This window comes from Phallusia mammillata, chromosome 2 (assembly GCF_965637545.1).
Source record: "Phallusia mammillata chromosome 2, kaPhaMamm4.hap1.1, whole genome shotgun sequence".
Lineage (NCBI taxonomy): Eukaryota > Metazoa > Chordata > Ascidiacea > Phlebobranchia > Ascidiidae > Phallusia > Phallusia mammillata.
Window position 1 is genome coordinate 3,747,497 of NC_137253.1, and position 10,304 is coordinate 3,757,800.

The 10,304-nt window shown below is 37.3% G+C and overlaps 1 protein-coding gene across 1 annotated transcript; it reads right to left on the bottom strand.

Moving 5' to 3' along the window:
• Positions 1-1,279: 1,279 nt before the first annotated feature.
• On the bottom strand, positions 1,280-6,286 carry LOC145215411 (uncharacterized). Its single transcript, XM_080084113.1, has 9 exons — positions 5,892-6,286; positions 4,419-5,284; positions 3,993-4,109; positions 3,607-3,758; positions 3,371-3,401; positions 3,001-3,104; positions 2,473-2,637; positions 2,041-2,071; positions 1,280-1,750 (listed from the first exon to the last, which is right to left on the bottom strand). The coding sequence occupies exons 1-7, from the start codon at positions 6,077-6,079 to the stop codon at positions 2,497-2,499; spliced, it is 1,599 nt and encodes a 532-aa protein (XP_079940239.1). The 5' UTR covers positions 6,080-6,286; the 3' UTR covers positions 1,280-1,750; positions 2,041-2,071; positions 2,473-2,496.
• Positions 6,287-10,304: the final 4,018 nt, after the last annotated feature.

Sequence of the window (10,304 nt, forward strand, 5' to 3'; positions counted from 1 at the left end):
AAGAAAGTGGAACTTTTGTTGTTTTTCGCAAATTGAGATGATAGCTTTACCAACATGCTGAACTGTTGCTTGTGTAACTAATGTGGCCTTATTTTGTACCAGCGGTATCCGATGAAAGCAAAGGCCATCAGATTAGATTCACTGGGCTAACTACAAATCGATTTACCGATCTTTTTACAGGAATGCTAATTTTTCTGGCGCTTGTAAAACTATTAACCCTTCTACTTTGCTTATGTTATTTTATGAAAAGGGTAAGTCTGTTGTGTATTTAAACCTTTAGCCGTTTCCTCGTGGGATGTTTGAACATGTAGCGAAGTGCTTATTCGAGGTACATCTTAATAGAATAACACAATGTACGAATACGCCGCGTAGAATCAAAGAAAGAAGGCAATCTGTCCGGTTCGCTGTAGTCTGCAAGAGCACGAAAATCGTAGTGAGAGAGTCCGCTACATTCCCGTTGCCCTGAGCATCCAGGCAAAGAAATTTGTTCTCTGTCGGTCCAGGAGATCGTTTACCCTCAATTGGAACAGTTGAACAGATTTCTTCGAGTTGTTCTTTCCTCAAAACGTGTCCCTGGAATTTCAGTTGGCGCTTGGCAAGGTTCCATATCATCTCTCGTTTTTAACCGACTTGGTGTAGGCAAAAGTCCAACTCCAGGTCCGTGCGCCTCTAGCAAGCTACCCACCCCTGTCATGCACGACTTCAGCATCTCAACGTCGACATTGTTGGAACGCTTGTTCCTTCGCAGGGTAACAGATACCTCCTCCTTGGTCGACCGTTTTACTCGTTGGTCAGAAGCAATTCCTATGCTTGATGCCACCTCCATAACGTGTGCACGCGCATTTGCTTTCCATTGGGTATCTCGTTTCGGGGTTCGTTCTGAAATATCATCAGATCGCGGCCCTCAGTTTAACCCCGATCTATGGACGTTTTTCACCCAGTTTCTTGGAATTCAACTGTACCGCACAACCTCTTTCCACCCTCTAGCTAATGGCCTGGCGGACGCTTTCATCGTCACATAAAAAATGCGCTTGTGGCACGTCTAGTGGGCCCTAACTCGGACGAAGAGCTACCATGGGTTATGCTTGGAATCCGCACAGCTTCAAAAGAAGACCTGCAGGCTTCAACGGCCGAACTTGTTTACGTCTCTGCCATCACCGTTCCAGGCAATTTTGTTTCGCCCAGAATACCAGCCTTCACCCTAAACGGCTCTTCCATTCGTGGTTACAATAAAACTGCCAGTTTGCATGTGCTTGCGCATTTAAGTCAAAACTCCAATAAACTGAGTTTATTATGTAATTTGTAAGATGACCAAAGAAACACATTGATCTCGGGAGATATCCCGCAGCAACGTATTCTAAACCACGCAAAACATAGCACGAAAAACAACAACATGGCTTTTCGACCCAGTTGACAGTCAAAGTAAAATGTCTGACAGTTAGCACTAAAATTTTGAGTGTTTTCATTTGAGAACACAAAACTTTTTTGAAGCTATAGTTTCTTACACACATATAAATATAAAATCCGTTCATGTGCAATTTTCGATCTATTTTTGTAGGCTAACTTTGATGTATATTCTGGTTATGCTGCGCTTGAAATTTGACAAAGTTGTCAGGAAAAACTCCAGTCTTGCCCTTCCGAGTTCCCTCGCACCAACCTTCCTCCACTTGCTTAATATTTGTTATGACGTCTCCCACTGTAAGTGTCAGTTCATCTGATGCTTCTGCCTCGTAGTCAAATAGAACGATAGCTAAAATCAACAACCAAATATCAAATATTCAGGAAAATTGCGATTGATATACAACCTTCAAAGATACTTTTTTACTGTACAAACCTATTTTAATTGCTAATTTACGACAGTCGAAGTCTTAAGTAGGTTTCTCTTAAGCAAGATTACTTTAGAAATTATTTGTTTTACAGGAACCGATAACCGATCCTTTAATATCCTTTGCCAATGGTTAATAAAAGTACAGTTTATTTATGCTAATCATAAAATATAATCTCTTTTTCAATCTAAAGTAATCTTATTTATGCACTTACCTATTTTGTTTTTCTCTTTGGTTTCCATCACCTGCGGTTAAAAATAAGTACTTGATTTGCTACGTCCATTTTATGTTTGGTTTATATGCAACTCATTACGCGAGGGAAATGTAATCGAATGTACTTCCCCTCAACTATGTAGGGTTGGACAGAAGTACAGAATTAACAGCTGCATTTATATTGATTTATGATTCTTACTGAAGAAACAACCAAGATTCCAAATAGAAATCAAAAATATTATCACCAAACGTAAATATCCATAAAATTACAACCAAATGTATGCATCTCTAGCGCTCACAACTGCAATGATAATATGGTAAAAACCGATCCAAGTTTCGAAGATTTTCTTCGTACGTTTTGGTTTTTGAAAAAAACAATTTTAAACTTTTTCTTTTCTGCACCTCAAGTAATGTGTGGCATTGGAGCACTCACCTTTTTAGCATTTACTTGAGCTGATTATTCAGCTTCCACTTCTTGTGGTTGAGATGCTGCTAATGTTGTTGGTGCTGTAGGTTCCTCGTCGACAGTGGCAGCGAAGTTTGTTGGAAAAAGTCCTTGCTTTCCTTTGCAGTGACCCCTGGCCCAACCCGTCTCTATCTAATTAACATAAGAAGCAAGTGGTTTGTTCCAAGATTTTTTTTTAATTCGCCCAGACAGTTAAATACCATATGTCTACGACTGGCAAACACTTCTACATTAACATTGTTTTCAAGTAACAACTTGACTGGTAAAAATACGTGCATTTTGCCGTCTATTTACTTGTAAAGCGATTGTTTGTGCTTATAGTGTCAAAGAATTAAAAAAAAACTTATTTGGTCGACATCAATCGATTTAATAGGAAAACAGTTTTAACATCGTCAATGATAGCATCATATTTAAAACACAATTATTTATCTTTTTCGAAAAATGAAGCATTGGGATTTGTTTTACTCCTATAAATACAACAAAATGAAGACCCACATCTCTATACACGTCGATTGTATCGCCAACTTTCAACTGCAGTTCATCAAAATCTTTTGGTTCGTAGGAAAATAAAACTTTCATACGTCGAATCACCTTTATAACTGCTCACAACAAAGATGGAATAAATTTAGTGTGCTGGCCCTGAGTTATAGTCTAATCAAAAAGTACGTTGCTTGAATATATACCAAGTGTAACAAAACATTTTCAAAACCTTTTTTGGGGGGGAGGCAAGACATTTTCTCAGCAAAGCGCATGAATTTCAGTTTAACATCGGGAATATAGATGATATAGTCAAAATGTAAAGACCAAAAAGTTTCAAATTATAGTTTTTGCTTTAGTATATGCCACATTTATCCAATATGCTTACCATATTTCTGTGCTTCGTTTGGTTCGACCATCTAAAAAGTTATTTCAATTTGTGTTTGTATTATAATCGATAAAACAATCGGTTATATGTTAAAGACATAGTGTTGCAAATTAACTGCTGTGCAAACAAAAACGTTATTCTATGCTTGCGAGTACAAATGTTGGTTTAAACATCTTGAACTTAGGCCATATCCCATTTTTGTCCTGACAATCAGAAAAGTTTAGGTTGCTTTCTACCTTGACAAAGTTATCAGGAAAAACTCCAGTTTTCCCCTTCAGAGTCCCCTCACACCAACCATCCTCAACTTGCTTAATATTGGTTATGACGTCTCCAAATTCAAGTGTCAGTTCATCAGGTGCTTCTGCCTCGTAGTCAAATTGAACAACAGCTAAAATAACAACCGAATATCAAATAATGATGAAAAAATTTGTTTTATAATTTAAGTGCTACTTATTTATAAATGCATTGGATACCAGGAACCATTTGTTTGCGGGACAAGTTAAGGCTTTGTGACGTGTAACTACTTGTGCGAATGTGTTTTTCCGAAATCAGAAATGTTCAACAAATTTAACTTTCGGGATTCGTATAAATCAGTTGCAAAAACATTCAATGCATGTTTCACCGGACTGCTGCTGTCTTCTGGAAGTAGGAATTTCCCCTTGTCGTGACTGCACATGCTCTTGTTCGCCTTCTGTTGGTTCGGTTGATTGTTTCTTATTGACACCCCGTGTGGGGGGCACTAAAACACAATGGTTTACAATAAGATAAAGATTTTAAAATTCCAAGTAAACCAACTAGACAAAAACGATGTTTCGAAATACTGTCCTGTTTTCCAGTGACGTTATTTCAGTTCGCGCTAGACAAATAGTTTATCAACCTAACTGGTAGTGGTAGGTATTTGACATCTATTAACCAGTTTGAAGTATAACTCAACAATTTGTTTACCCGTTTCTTACAAATCATTTTATACTCATGGTCTGTGATCTATTTCTGTTGCATGATTTCCCTTATTAATACAAGATTTTCATCACTTGGTTTGTCATTTTACCATAAAAACTCCTAGACCGCGTTGAAAAGAAGTGAAGAGAAACGCGTTGACCTTCTCTGACTTGCGGTTGCTGGTCCAAATCCATTTGTTTCAAAGTTGTCAAAACTTGAGTAAGTAGCCTGGTTGTTTGTTGCTTGTCGAGAAGCGTTTTTAATTCTTCTTTTATTTTAAACATCGTGGGGCGTTTTGTTGGATCTTGATCCCAACATCGCTTCATCAGTAGTAGGAGTTGCTCTGCGATTTCTTTGTCTTCACCGACCAAAGTTTGCATCCAATCCTGTATTTCTTGACAGTCTGGTCTTTTACCTTTCTTGATTTTCTCCAATAACTCCCTTCGCTCTTCTTCTGCCAGATTTGGATAGGGAGCTTTACGATTAAGAAGGTAGTGAATTAGCATACCAAATGCATAAACGTCTTGCTCTTTTCTCGGTTCTATAGCGAGATCCTTTAGTTTTTCAGGAGCGGTGTAATAGGGAGTGTATTGGGGCCTTTCTTTTTTGGTTTGTGCCAAAGGACTCACAGGTGCAGAAATACTATAAGTTGCCAACTCGGCCCCGCCAAAATCGATTATTTTGGAATGAAGCTCTTTAGTAAGCATGATGTTTTCAGGCTTTAGGTCTTGATGGATTAAACGTTTGTCAGGCAAATTGTGACAGAAAGCCATTGCTGATGCTATTTCATATGAAATGCGAAGGCGCACAGCAAGACCCAGTTCTTTTGACGTATCCAGAAGCAGCTCTCTAAGGTTACCCCCTTTGTAATATTCCATCACAATTCCCATTGCAAAAGACCATTGGACGAAGCCGAAAATTCGAACGACGTTTTCATGATCTGCTTTCATCAAGTGTTCCATTTCTTCTTTAACTCTAAGGTAATGAGTTTTATATTACGCTGGATGTTTATATGCTATGCTCTCTTTCCCCAAAAGTAAATGTTGCTTCTCATACGCTGCGAGGTAACGAGCAGGTTGATCATTTTAGGTACAGCGTCGTTTTTTTTCATACATCATACAATCATTTCATACAACAATTAATCGACAAGTTAGTTAAAAACCACAATTGGCAAACTGGTTGCATTAGCTATTTCTCACTCTTTTGTGTGAACGGTTACGTCGTGATTTTTTACAAATTTCTGTGATCACACAAAATCAAAGATGTATTAATATAGAAATCGTCCTGATTCACGGTTCCTTAACTTCAGACGATTCCGTTAAAATATTTTGACATATCTTAGCTGACTATTTCACCATACTTAAATCGGTCTGTGTATGTATTTCTTTTTTACTAAATCAATAATGACTGATGATGCTATATTATAAGGGCGAAATCGGTATTTGCAGTGTTAGAAATACACGGACTGATTTGAGTTTGCTAAAATTGTCCGCTAAGAAATGACAAAGCAAAATCACTTTTAAAAGACCCTCACTAACAGTTGTAATTTATGTACATCACTGTATGCGACCTAAAAACTTACGTTTTTGTGGCTCGAGCCCTTTCCTGTTTTCCACCCGCGACCTCAAAGACTTTTATGGCGACTTCTTTCTTTAGACCCTCGTGATATCCAATTAGAACATCTCCAAAGCTTCCCGAACCGGCCACGAATTCGTCAAGGTTACATGTGATGTCACCACAATCCAATTCGCGTAACTGTTTTAGCAACATGACAATGTAAATAATCACAAATCTTTTTACATTTTCTTTATGACTTGTTACGAAACAGAGGTCACTAAAATGTTGGCTAAAACAACTTTGCTACTAACACCGCGGAAATCGACCTGGAACTGCCAAATGGTATTAGCGGTTTTATTCACTATTATACCCGCATTCTCTATTTTTTTTATATGTTAATTAAGTTTTAAACCGTACTTCATCAAACCGTACTGTATGTTACATTTTCTTAAAACCATAACCGGTGTTAAACTATTTTTAAATATAATTTACTTACTTCGTTGGTTGCAGCCATTGTAATACTTAACTCTTACACTAAATCCAGCCTATAAGTAAATTCAGCTCAGTTCCTCTTGCTGAGTAAAATGTCTGGTATCAGTTAAAGTTGGTCAAATATTAATCTAGCGGACACGTAATTGCAGACTAAATCTCAATGGCTAAAACAAACAATGCCTGTAGCCCAAACTTTTTTATTTTTTTTGGCAGCACTGCATTACTTTAATGTAGAACAAACTTCACAGAGTTCAATAATGAGTCTAAATTGCAACAGAACGCATTTTTACCCAGACAACACTATTGGACAATATGGCGACGCGTTTATGAGGCTTGGGGACGCGTTTATGAGGCTTGGTGAGGCGTAACTTCTTGACAAACAAAAGCGACGCCCACAAAACACTGTTTCTGTCGTGTCAGACAAAACGAAAGAATGGAAAGATAACAGATACAAGATTTAACCACAGTATTTCCTGCAGGGTGCGCAAATGGCAGTCCAAACAGATTATTTGCGCTAGTCCAACCAGATCTGATTCACAAGCTAACTGAAAAACACTTGCAACAGCTAATTGAAAACGAGATTTTACGGTCAGCAACGTGTAAGTCAACAACCAGAATTTTTTCAGGAACTCTAATCGGTATCGAACTATAAGGCCAAGAATAGGCAAAACAAAGCTTTGCAACAATAAATGTTGTAGGTTGGGGTATAACGCCACTGAGGTGTGACGGGTAACCAACGTGGGAAGTAAAGTATCGTCACAACGATAGAAACGCGACTATTTACATTGCGCAAGTGTTTGCATCAACTTGAGTGATTCTGCTTTTGGGTTGTGCTCTGTGTGCTGGCTGCTGCAAACAAAAGGAATTTCAAACTGTTCTGGATCGGTGATTCTCAACCACGACTCTTACTTTTTAGTTTGACACATTATCATTTTTACTCATTAATTTGTAATAATTGTCCACAGTAACAACTATATTTCGTTGCCAAGCAACATATCGATCAGCAGACAAATTGTTTTTTCGCGAAGCATGTATAACGCAGTTGTCACCTGACTGTGTTTGTGGAAATCCTTCTGCCATAAAATTTGTCGTTTTAAAGATATTAAAATTTTAATTTAGAGTGTTTCACAATTCTAAAAACCTTCGTTACTTGTAATCAGTTTCTTTAGTAATCACAGAATATACAATTACTAGTTGCGCACAATAAAGAGTTTATGAAATATGCCTGATGGCAACACCGCTGTATGTATTCTGAGATACTTTTATCCATAAACACTTTCGACATTGTTTCCTTATTAATGAGATATTACGCACCTCAAAAGCATCACCGCTCCACTACTTATTTGATATTTGAGCTATCTTTAGCACATGTGGCTAGTGAACTCAACATGCTAAACCAAAACACCATCTTATGTAGCACAACCTATTACTTAACAAATAGTAATTAATTTTCTTTCGGATATAAATGTTTCAATGACATCGTCAAATTTATCGCCTCCAACACTCCATTGAACACCTAATTTACTTTTTATTACATCTATTTCTATTGCGCATGTGCAGTTGCATGAACAAAAGTCGGACCGACAACACGACTAGTATGTCTGAAATGCGCCTGATGTGCATCAGCTGAAACGAGAAAAGGTGTTTTTCACAAACTCACCGAGACCGGCGCGTTCTTAGTTGTCACTAGACCGTACAATGTAGGGGCTGAAGACAAAACGTTTCCCAGTAAATTAAACGACAAAAGCACAAAAAAAACGCCCATATCAAACGAATGAGCTTGCGCTAAAACTTAACCTTGAATCTTAAGTGTTTTGCGAAACGCTGTTATGACTACTCTATGCTGTGTTGCTGAAAAATGGAAAGTGTTTAGTGATAAAATCAGCAATTGTTTTAAAATGTTTGAAAACACGTTTAAACAGTCATGTAAAATATTTCTTATTCCAGAGTGTGATCCGTAGCATTTACCAACCTTTCCACGTTCGTTTATCAGGCTCTGCTACGTAACGTATCTCAAGCAAACAGGGTTTGTAACGTGTAAATAAAAAACAAAAGTTTACCGACAATTTTTGATCAAAAGGTTAAAAACAGATGTGAAAACATAAATAATGTTTCATTCGAGTCTCGCCACGTCACTTTGCAACAATAAAGCTGATGGGTTGGGGTAGAACGCCACTGAGGCGTGACGGGTAACCAAGTTTGGGGCTCAAGTATCATCACAACGATCGAAACTCCATTGTTCACACGGCGAACTTGTTTGTATGAATCTGAGTGATTCTGTGGTGCTGGCTGCTGCAAATGCAAACACAACTCAACATTTGTGAATCGGTGATGATTATATCCAAACCTCAATTATTCATTTCGCGGAAACGCGTTCTGCAGGTTATTACATTTTTGCATATTGGTAATCTTTGTCATTATCATTTGCCTGCAACAACAACTACATTTCGTTGCCATGAAACATACCAATGAGTAGAAAAAAACTAACGTTGCTGATGTTTTGTGGGTCGTATTGTATTGTTCACAGGTACATTAGCAAGGCAAACGAAGTATAAGATATTATAGAAAGTATGAGATATCTTTTCCAGCAAGCTGGACTGTTTTTTTTGTGTAATTCGTGTGTCAAATACATCCCCAAGCTTTTTCTTGGATAGTTTTTTTCGTCCCAATAAAAATACCCACCCTTCTGCTTGGTTGATGTTTTTGTGGGAAGGAAAGTCTATTGTGTATGTGAAACTATCAAACGATAGCAACAAGAAATGCAAAAAATACCAAAAACTCCCGTACACTGTTGAATGTTCAGTCCAACTTCGTGACTTTACGCGTTCACTCATGGGATGTTTTCATATTGCAAAAATTGCAAAATAGTAAAATAAATAAAAATATCTTGCAAAACTAAAAAATAGTTAAAAAGCAATCATATATGCTCAAGGTACAACTTGTGTTGAGAGGTAATGAAAATTTCCCTGTTGCAAGTTTGTAGCCACAACCCATCGTATTTGTTGAATGGTTAATTCTTTATTCACACAAACAATTGTGATGTCACAATGTTACAATATGGAGAAATGCAAATATGTTTTGTTTGTGTGCTAGCTGCTAGGACTATGATTATTCGATCTGTTATGCACCTAACAAAACCTGACTGCTAATTTTCATACTTTTTAAGTTTCTAAGCGAACAAGGAAGATTTGGATTGTCCACTTGTTGGAATCTATTTTTTCTAAATTCCATTTCAAGTAAAGACTTTTGGCTGAGGTTTGTTCTTTAACAGTTATATTATGCTGATAATAGATGATATTTTATATCTTGTGCTAAGCCTATTCTTTCTAAATGACATTTTACATTGATATAACTTTTTTGGGGCTTTCTGCATTTAAATTTGGACCATTGTGGGTTGAATATGAGTTTGCGTACTTAATGTATTATTTCTTCTCTTAAATAGGGCCAACAACAGTGTCACTTAGTGATGTAACAGTCCAGATCATTGATTACATGACAATGCCCCAATCACCAATGAGCAGAGAAAAAGCAAAAACTGGCCAAACAAACTATCATTGAATGAGAAAAAGATCCCAAATGACACGTTTATAACTATTTATGCATACAATTTTAGGGTAAACTGAAGTAGTCTTTTTGTGTTTAGTTTTTGGAATTTTAGCATCGATATTGTGATACTTTATTATTAAGCCTATCCTTTCTAAATGACACTTTTACTTAGTTTGATTTCGCTGAAGTTTTCTGCATTCAGTTTTTTACCATAGCGGGTCCGGACCCCCCCCCCTTTTCAAAAAGTTATGCGTAAATTAAATAGGCCAAAATCGTTCCGTTTACCACTGCGTGATAACAGGGAGTCGTTATCTCAAAGACGTGAGCCTTCAATCTCTTGTATTCGCTTGTTATCTAATCGCCAATTGTGACGTAACAAGGGTTTAATAAGGAGGTTTAT